The sequence below is a fragment of the Neoarius graeffei genome, chromosome 9 (assembly GCF_027579695.1).
Source record: "Neoarius graeffei isolate fNeoGra1 chromosome 9, fNeoGra1.pri, whole genome shotgun sequence".
Taxonomy (NCBI): domain Eukaryota; kingdom Metazoa; phylum Chordata; class Actinopteri; order Siluriformes; family Ariidae; genus Neoarius; species Neoarius graeffei.
In genome coordinates, this window is record NC_083577.1 from 87,430,692 (window position 1) to 87,441,549 (window position 10,858).

At 40.8% G+C, this 10,858-nt stretch overlaps 1 protein-coding gene across 1 annotated transcript in view; it reads right to left on the bottom strand.

Annotated features, from left to right (window-relative positions):
- The window catches only part of thsd7ba (thrombospondin, type I, domain containing 7Ba), a 480,459-nt gene extending 476,480 nt beyond the window's left edge, over nt 1-3,979 (bottom strand). The window contains exon 1 of the mRNA XM_060930603.1: nt 3,844-3,979. Coding sequence (XP_060786586.1) covers nt 3,844-3,979 — 136 coding nt within the window. The remainder of the gene's footprint in view (nt 1-3,843) is intronic.
- Nucleotides 3,980-10,858: the final 6,879 nt, after the last annotated feature.

Genomic DNA, 10,858 nt, shown 5'->3' on the forward strand with positions numbered 1-10,858 from the left:
CAGAGTCACATGAATTAGGATGACTGACTGTTCAGTCCCTTTGACTAAGTTGGTGTATGTCCTGTGAACATTTCAGAGGCAACAGCAGTGCCAAACGCACCTGGCAACAGGTGAAAATGAAATATAAAAACATCATTCATAATGGGGTGTGTGCGCGTGCAAGCAAGCATTCATTTGCCTTTTATTTATTCAAGTTTTATCTGTTTGCCTAATAGTTCAAATTGTTTTGTATATAGTTTATAATGTTGTGTGATATTAATGATAATATTGTGGGAAAACTACTTTGCACGGACGTTCATTTAATTTATTCTATCGTCATTTTGTTTGTTCTATTTTTGTGTATTTTATTTATTTATCTGTTTGTCTAGTTGTATCTATTTTTCTAATAATAATATTTTTTGCATTAATAGTTTGTTTTTTCCTATTAAAATAATCTTGTGTTCTTGTTATAACTTTATCTATTTATCTGACTGTTTAGTTGTATCTATTTTTGTTACAATTTCAATATTTTTAATATAGAAAGTTTGTTTTTTTCTATTAAAATGTTCTTGTGTGATAACTAGTTCTTGTGTTATATTTATTGTAGTTGTATCTATTTTGTATCTCAGACTTAAATATTTTTGTAAAGCAAGTGTTTTTTAGAAAATATTCTTGCGTTCTTGGTAACTATGTTCTTGAGTGGTTTTTTTTTTTTTACAGAAAAGTCGTTCTGCATGGACATTCATTGAAGCCCTCATTGTTTTTTAATGGTTATTTATGAGCGTTTAGGGGTTACAATAATGTAATTCTAGGTTGCTTTATATAAAAGGTATGTCCAGAAATATTGATGTCACTGTCTAAGCAGAGGGATCTGGCTTCTTTAGACGCTGTCTTCTTAAAACTGAATAAATATTTAAAAAGAGCCAAACGAGCCAGTCTTTTGAACGGCTCTTTTCAAAGAACGGATAACAAAGATGCGGATCCCATCAAAGCGCCATAAATCCCATCTCTAATCTGCGCTCCGATATCGCACGGGTCATCCAGGTACGCTGGCATTGTCTCTAGAGGAAATGTCGGTGGAGAGGTGGTGTTTAAAAAGGGTGTGGTTAATCGGAAACCTCGGGTTAACCAAGAACATAACCTGAGACGAGCAGGTTTGAGATGCAGCGTAAGTTGCCATGGCAGCATACCTCGGTTTGAACATAGCCAACTTTCGTAGTATGGGTTAATCGGGAAGTTACGCTGCACGTGATCAAGTTACTCTCGAAGTTACCCTGGTAAGCCAGAAAACCCGCTTCGTAGTACAGGGCCCTGGAAACACCATTGTGACCTCTACAACAGCGTTCCCACTCACACTGAAAACTGTAAACTTTACACTGAAAAAAGTAACCTATAGAATTTACCCAATAAATCTGAGGTAACAATTTGCATTGACTTGTTTGGGGTAGATTTAATCCCATATATTGAGTATAAAATAGCTGAAATAAAAAGCTATGAAATTCTTAAATAAATTGGGTAAAATTTACCTCACATTTATGTATCTATTCAACAGCTACTTTCTCATTGAAATTGGGTAAAATTATCTCTTGTTTGCTAGTAGGTAATACCTGATAATCACTAATCAAAGGTCATTAATATCAGTTAGTAATCATTACTTATTCGGAGAAGGTAAGATGTACCCCCCCAAAAAAAGACTTTCAGATGGTTCATCATCTCAATGTTTTTAATCCATAAAATCATCAAAAAAAAACACACCACAGAATAAAGTGCAGTACAACAGCTTCACACAACATTTCAAGTAATGAATCTGTTTTATAACTCACTAACTAACAGCTTCAAATGTTGTTTCTGGACTGACCAAATCTGCAGTCCAGGTGCATTTATACAACAAATAACTGAACCGCCTTGTTTATATGCAGCAGTGATGCACCAAATGATCAAAAAACACAAAATAAAGTGCAGTACAACAGCTTCACACAACATTTCAAGTAATTAACCTGTTTTATAACTCACTAACTAACAGCTTCAGATGTTGTTTCTGGATAATTGGCTAATGCAAACAACACTTTCAGCCGGAGAGAGGAAGATGGCAGTCCGAGAGTTCCCTGTCCCGCTCACTCAAACGCGCGGTCTGATGCATGCGCAATTTGGAGCACAGGACTCACGGCTTTGGGGTATATTTTACCGTATTTTTCCATGTAACAGTTGTTACTGTTAACGAATAGGTAGCATATGTATAATTTACCCATTACTTTATAATTCCTTGGCTGACTGCAATAATTGAGTAAATTTTATATGGTTTGCATAGATTATATTTACCACTCTCCAAAATCACTTCTTACAGTGTACATTATTATGCTGTAACGCTTTCGTGTATGAATGAGAACAAAACAGTAAAGTCAAAATGTTAATCTTTCCGCTGTCAACCTCATAATGTTTTGGGAAATATTTTGTTAAATCTTTTGTTTTGGCTCCAGTGGGAATCAGAACCATCAGATTTATGTGTCGTGACGGTGCTGACACTGCTGACAATCATGTAAATGATGAGGTCGTGATACGGCGATCACACTCACACTACGTCAACGTAAAGCAACCGGCAGCAACTCAAAACAATGAGTGAAGAAAGCATCAGCAGATACAAGGAAAAAAATGTTCTCAATAATCTTTGCTTGAACAAAACAAATGTTCCGAAAGAGGAAGAGACTCTCAACAGAGACGTGATGCAGCGCGACTGTTACTTTACACAGAGCATCCAAAATAATCTGATGTTTGATACCAATAAAAGGTCTGATGACAAAATAAAACCTGATGTTGAAACGCTGCTAGCACATTGATACCACATGTCCCTGATTATAGCTTAGTGCTAATATGGTCAATAATGATAAGAAGACTATGTTCAGACTGCACCCTGAAACGACCCATATCCGATTTTTTTGCCCATATGCGACCTGTATCCGATTTGTTATTGACAATCTGAACGACACAGATCCGATTTTTTCACATGCGACCCAGGCCGCTTGGATATGTGGTCCTAATTCCGATGCATATCCGTTATTTTCACATGCGACTGCAGTCTGACCGGACAGGTCGCATTCATGCAACCTACACGTCATCAACAAGAGACAAACATTCTGCGTTGGCTAATCCCGCCTCTTTGGTGGAAAACAACAACATTTGTACAGTTTTCAGAATTTAAATAGACTTTTATAGAATTGATCAAGCTAATGGTGGATTTGGTAGGGACCTGGATGTTGATCTGTTAGCCTGATTAAATAAAACAGTTTCTATAACTGATTTATAACTTAAACCATCCTGTATTACAAGATTATAAGATTGTTCTGGAAATTTCCAGTAATTTGACACCTTCGGTCTCATTAGTCTGCTGCCCACATTAATCAGATTATTGTGTGAGTTCCGCCGCCGCCACAAAAACCACATCGCCAGGTCTCGCCTCATCTCCATGCTTTACTTGCAAACTTGAAGAGTGCGCTTTTTTTTGTTTATGTATTACGTAGATGTGCTTATTACGTGTCAATTTGCGCATGCGGGGCACTTTTGGGTCGTTTTCCGTTCATATTGGAGATCGCATACAAGTCTCATATAATTGGTAATGTGAACGCCCTAAAAAAAAAATCAGATTTCACAACAAATCGGATATGGGTCGTTTCAGGTTGCAGTCTGAACGTAGTGTAAAAAACAGAATTTAAAAAAAAAAAACATTTAAGACCTGTAAAGCAACAGCCATGACCCTGTGTCAGTATGAGCCATGAACACTGTGATGAGTGTTATAGTGAAATATTCTCCCTCCAACATCATCCACACAGTCAGATTTCACTTCACATCCCTATGATTTCTCCTTCTTACCTGTTTTCCACGAGTAGTGCGTGTTCTTCGAGGACGTAACACCTGCCTGGAGAAGCACCAGAGAAACACACAGGAGCAGGAAGTTTGCGGCCCGTGGTGGCCAGCTCATAGCGCAGAGTCCATCTTTAAGAATCATAGTCCAGTACTTTCACTTCACGTCCTCTCCTAAACCTGAGGATGAAACAAACAAACAAACACACAAACAAACACACAAAAAACACAGTTACACTCGTCCTGAACATTATTAGTTTAAAGAATGATGTTAATTTGTTTTTTCTTTTCTTTATGTCCTGTTTTTTTCCTTCACAGCTGCTGCATTGTGATCAAAAGCAATTTTTTAGTTTTAGTTTCACCGATGTTCATTACTCGTGTTTTTAATTAGTTAGTTATTAACATTTTTCTTTTAATTCCTGGTCATTAGTCTCTAGTTTCTTGCTTTCCTCTTTTTTTCCCCAGATATATTTTTGAGTTTCTCTGTATCCTCAGAAAAAAAAAAAAATCAGTTGTTTATTGTTTGTCAAAAATCCTTATTTCTGAAAGCAGGAAATGTTTAAGTATTGAAAGAGTCAGTAAATATAAAAGAGATTGATAGATTGATACAGTGTATACCCACCCATCCCATCTGGGATGGAACCCACCCAGAATGGCTAACCCAAGGCAGGACAGTCCTAATCATGAAGGACCCCCAGAAGGGACCCATCTCATCCAACTACCGGCCAATTACCTGTCTCTGCACAACATGGAAGGCCCTGTCAGGCATCATTGCGGCAAAAATGAGTAAGCATGTGGCTCAATACATGAGCGAGGCACAGAAAGGGATTGGCAGTAACACCAGAGGAGCCAAGCACCAGCTACTGGTTGATAGAACAGTTGCCCGAGACTATAAGAAGAGACAGACCAACCTGTGCACTGCCTGGATTGACTACAAGAAAGCCTACGACTCAATGCCACACACATGGATACTGGAATGTCTGGAACTGGATAAGATCAACAGGAACCTAAGGACCTTCATCCAGAACTCAATGGAAATGTGGAAGACAACCCTAGAGGCCAACTCAAAACCCATTGCCCAAGTCAACATCAAGTGCGGCATATACCAAGGAGATGTGCTATCACCACTGCTGTTCTGCATAGGCCTGAACCCCCTCAGTCGGATCATCACGAAGAGCGGCTACGGGTACCGATTCCGTAGTGGGGCAACAATCAGCCACCTGCTCTACATGGATGACATCAAGCTGTATGCCAGGAACGAACGAGAAATAGACTCGCTGATCCACACCACTCGGATCTACAGCGATGACATAGGGATGTCATTCGGATTGGACAAGTGTGGCCGGATGGTCTCAAAGAGAGGCAAGATAATCTGGACTGAGGGGACTGACCTACCAGAGGGCAACATAGGTGATATCCAAGACAGCTACAAGTACCTTGGCATCCCACAGGCTAATGGAAACCATGGAGAAGCCACAAGGAAGTCAACCACAGCCAAATACCTCCAGAGAGTAAGGCAGGTCCTGAAAAGTCAGCTGAATGGTAAGAACAAGGTCCGAGCCATCAACATGTATGCACTACCAGTCATCAGATACCCCGCTGGTATCATAAACTGGCCAAAGGAGGAGATAGAAGCCACAGATATCAAGACTACAAAGCTCCTCACCATGCATGGAGAGTTCCACCCCAAGTCCAGCACCCTGAGACTATACACTAAGCGGAAAGAGGGAGGCCGAGGGCTAGTGAGCATCAAGACCATGGTCCAGGATGAAACATCGAAAATCCGAGAATACATCAGAAAGATGGCCCCAAAGGATGAACTGCTAAGTGAATGTCTCAGGCAGCAGAACCCTGATGAGAGCGCAGAGGAGGAGGAGGAACAGACAACCTGGAGAGACAAACCCCTACATGGCATGTACCACCGTCAGATAGAGGAAGTGGCTGATATCAAGAAATCCTACCAGTGGCTGGATAATGCAGGACTGACAGACAGCACAGAGGCACTAATCATGGCAGCACAAGAACAGACCATAAGCACAAGAGCCACAGAGCCCAGGATCTACCAGAGTAGATCAGACCCAAGATGCAGACTGTGCAAAGAAGCCCCTGAAACAGTCCAGCACATAGTAGCAGGGTGTAAGATGCTAGCTGGATCAGCATACATGGAGAGGCACAACCAAGTGGCTGGGATAGTATACAGGAACATCTGCAACCAGTATGGAATAGAAGTACCCAAGTCCCAATGGGCCATACCACAGAAGGTGGCTGAGAACAACAGGGCCAAGGTTCTGTGGGACTTCAGCTTCCAGACTGACAAACAGGTCCTGGCTAACCAACCAGACATAGTGGTGGTGGACAAAGAGCAGAAGAGGGTGGTGGTGATAGATGTGGCGATCCCAGCTGACGCCAACATCAGGAAGAAGGAACATGAGAAACTTGAGAAGTATCAAGGGTTGAAAGAGCAGCTGGAACGGATGTGGAAGGTCAAGGGTTGCGTGGTCCCCGTGGTAGTGGGGGCACTTGGGGCAGTAACCCCCAAACTGGGAGAGTGGCTCCAGCAAATCCCAGGAACAACATCTGAAGCCTCAGTCCAGAAGAGCGCAGTCCTAGGAACATCGAAGATACTGCGCAGAACCCTCAAACTCCCAGGCCTCTGGTAGAGGACCCGAGCTTGAGGATGACATGGATACCACCCCCCCGCCAGGGGTGAGAAGGAGAATTTATATATATATATATGAGAGAGAGAGAGATTATCAATGGACAGATAGATATATAGATAGTTATAACATTTGACAGACAGACAGACAGATACATACATACAGTGGTGCTTGAAAGTTTGTGAACGCTTTCAAATTTTCTATATTTCTGCATAAATATGACCTAAAACATCATCAGATTTTCACACAAGTCCTAAAAGTAGATAAAGAGAACCCAGTTAAACAAATGAGACAAAAATATTATACTTGGTCATTTATTTATTGAGGAAAATGATCCAATATTACATATCTGTGAGTGGCAAAAGTATGTGAACCTTTGCGTTCAGTATCTGGTGTGACCCCCTTGTGCAGCAATAACTGCAACTAAACGTTTGCGGTAACTGTTGATCAGTCCTGCACACCGGCTTGGAGGAATTTTAGCCCGTTCCTCCATACAGAACAGCTTCAACTCTGGGATGTTGGTGGGTTTCCTCACATGAACTGCTCGCTTCAGGTCCTTCCACAACATTTCCATTGGATCAAAGTCAGGACTTTGACTTGGCCATTCCAAAACATTACCTTTATTCTCCTTTACCCATTCTTTGGTAGAACGACTTGTGTGCTTAGGGTTGTTGTCTTGCTGCATGACCCACCTTCTCTTGAGATTCAGTTCATGGACAGATGTCCTGACATTTTCCTTTAGAATTCTCTGGTATAATTCAGAATTCATTGTTCCATCAATGATGGCAAGCCGTCCTGGCCCAGATGCAACAAAACAGGCCCAAACCATGATACTACCACCACCATGTTTCACACATGGGATAAGGTTCTTATGCTGGAATGCAGTGTTTTCCTTTCTCCAAACATAACGCTTCTCATTTAAACCAAAAAGTTCTATTTTGGTCTCATCCGTCCACAAAACATTTTTCCAATAGCCTTCTGGCTTGTCCATGTGATCTTTAGCAAACTGCAGATGAGCAGCAATGTTCTTTTTGGAGAGCAGTGGCTTTCTCCTTGCAACCCTGCCATGCACACCATTGTTGTTCAGTGTTCTCCTGATGGTGGACTCATGAACATTAACATTAGTCAATGTGAGAGAGGCCTTCATTTGCTTAGAAGTTACCCTGGGGTCCTTTGTGACCTCACCATGTATTCCACGCCTTGCTCTTAGAGTGATCTTTGTTGGTCGACCACTCCTGGGGAGGGTAACAATGGTCTTGAATTTCCTCCATTTGTACACAATCTGTCTGACTGTGGATTGGTGGAGTCCAAACTCTTTAGAGATGGTTTTGTAACCTTTTCCAGCCTGATGAGCATCAACAATGCTTTTTCTGAGGTCCTCAGAAATATCCTTAGTTCGTGCCATGATACACTTCCACAAAGATCCCTGTTCTTTAAATAAAACAGGGTGCCCACTCACACCTGATTGTCGTCCCATTGATTGAAATCACCTGACTCTAATTTCACCTTCAAATGAACTGCTAATCCTAGAGGTTCACATACTTTTGCCACTCACAAATATGTAATATTGGATCATTTTCCTCAATAAATAAATGACCAAGTATAATATTTTTGTCTCATTTGTTTAACTGGGTTCTCTTTATCTACTTTTAGGACTTGTGTGAAAATCTGATGATGTTTTAGGTCATATTTATGTAGAAATATAGAAAATTCTAAAGGGTTCACAAACGTTCAAGCACCACTGTAGATAGATAGATAGATAGATAGATAGATAGATAGATAGATAGATAGATAGATAGATAGATAGATAGATAGGTTATAAGTTACTCCTGATTTTTCCTCACTGCTTACACTGAGATGTGAAACAAACCCAATCTGATATTAACGTGATGGTAATTGTGGACCCCACACTTCTTTTTTTTTTCTGATTCGAGCTCAATGTTAATAACCAGTCTATAAACTGAGATACATGCAGCTGGCAAAACACTCCTGATGAAATGACTCCATTTGAACACGTGTGAGAAAGAAAATCCATTTCACCAAATGGGGCAGAAAAAACAACACCATCCGACCCAATAAGGTAGCTTTATTTTTCCCGGTGGAACACACCATTCACACTGTCAGATCACAGTGATCTGTAGAGCTGCAGCTAGAGCTCCATTCTTCACACGTTATTTTCACGTCCTCCTATTACTCAGTTTCTCATTTCTGTAGATTTTTTTAAAAGATGTCTCTCATTTCTTTAACTGAGTTTCCTCCTTTCCTTTTGCTCAAATGTTCTCCATTTGGACTGTCTTATGCTTTTGTTTATTACGTATAAAACACATATTACACGTCACTGGTACTGATCCTGGGCTTGGACCAGGACTCCGGTTTAATTATCAGTCTCTCCTCATGAGAAAGACTTCACTAAAATCAGGCTGATAAAATCAGCTATGTGTGTGTGTGTGTGTGTGTGTGTGTGTGCTCACGCCATGTCATTCTGTAAGTCAGCTAAGAAGATGCGTGCTAGCTAAACTGCTAGCTAAGCTAACTGCATTTCCCTGGAGAATGTAGTGACTGACTTGGTGTCTCGTCTGATATCAAATAAACAACAAATTTCCACAACAGATGCAAATAATCAAACAGAACATTATATTTAAAATTTATCGTCAATATTAACAAATTACAAAGATTATAATAAAAAGCTGCTGAAGACCAGATTTTTGGTTGTTGAAGTCCAAAATTAACAACATTATCTCATGCACCTCTATCACACTTCACTCATGATACAGGCTGCTATCTGTCTGATTTTAGCATAATCCTGGAATAAACAGCTGAGAGGCGACAGGACACAGCCCTCCAGCGTACAGTCCAGCAGATCGTCTTGGACACATTGAGACACACGCATCCTTCTTCACCGTATTCCAGGTAATATCATTCATCAGAGTTGCAAGATTTCAGCAAAATCCCCACCTTAAAGCTAGACGGCCTTTTGATTTCATAAAATCGGTGAAATTTAGTTCCGTCTGAAATGTGCTCATTGTGATATCTGTTTATTTCTGTAATATCTCACAAAATATCAGGCCATTCTGTAGCTGGGAAGTTATTTAATTTGAGGGGATTAAAGCAAATAATGTGCATGAAATCGCTCTCTTGGCGCAGTCGAGCAGACAGAGGAAGTCCGTGTGCGCATGCGCAGGTTTACCTTCTTCTTCTTCTTTTGGGTTTTACAGCAGCTGGCATCCACAGTGTTGCATTACTGCCATCTACAGGTTTACCTTTGAGCGTGCACTGACAGTTCCGTCATTCTGTCGCTAAACGAACAGCTGATTACACCGAGGTGCTCGCTGAGCGCCCATATTTATTAGTTTGGTCCTGCGTTTCCTTTCCTTCGTATATAACATAACGTCTTTTCTTCTCGCTTTCTTTCCGTTACTGTAGTCGGTCTTTCATGTTTCATTCACACACTCACGTCCTCCATTTTTCTCTCCTGTTTCAAATTTGTATCCCGCAATGCCTTTTGCAAACAGGGAAAGCCCACCACGTGATGCATGACGTAGTATCTTGAATTGGGTCATGGTGGAGCAGGAAAAAATAGTGAATTTAAGGCCATGTGGCTCTAAATTCATTAATTGTTCTAAAAAAAAAGAATAAACTTGGAATTCTGTGATTCGAATTCAGTAGCTTTCAGTCACTAAACAAAAATAATTGTGTGTCGGGAAAAATTATTTTTATGACCTACACTTGAAAAACCTGAAAGGCAGTCTAGCTTTAACTACATCTTAAAATCCACACCAAAAGACTCGCACCTTGGCCAAAAAAGTGAGGAAATAAGAAAACAAAGCAAATGAGGGAATTGCAAAAGGTCATGGGGGTAGCCATGGCCTGAAGGCTAGAGAAGCAGCCTAGGGCCCAAAAGGTCACTTGTTCAATTCTTGGGACTGGGAACATGTGAGGGGAGTTGATTGAATAAGCCTCTCTCTGTATTATGGTTGAAGTGCCCTTGAGCAAGGCACCTAACCCCCAACTGCTCCCCGGGTGCTGTAGCATAGCTGCCTTTTGCTCTGGGTATGTGTGTGTGCTCACTGCTCACTGTGTTCACTGCTTCAGATGGGTGAAATGCAGACGAGGAATTTCGCTGTGTGTGCGTGTACATGTGACCAAATAAAGGCTTCCTCTTCATGTTTGACCATGAGGTACACTACCGTTCAAAAGTTTGGGGTCACCCAGACAATTTTGTGTTTTCCACACTTTTATTTCCCACCATAAGTTGTAAAATGAATAGAAAATATAGTCAAGACATTTTTCTGGCCATTTTGAGCATTTAATCGACCCCACAAATGTGATGCTCCAGAAACTCAATCTGCTCAAAGGAAGGTCAGTTT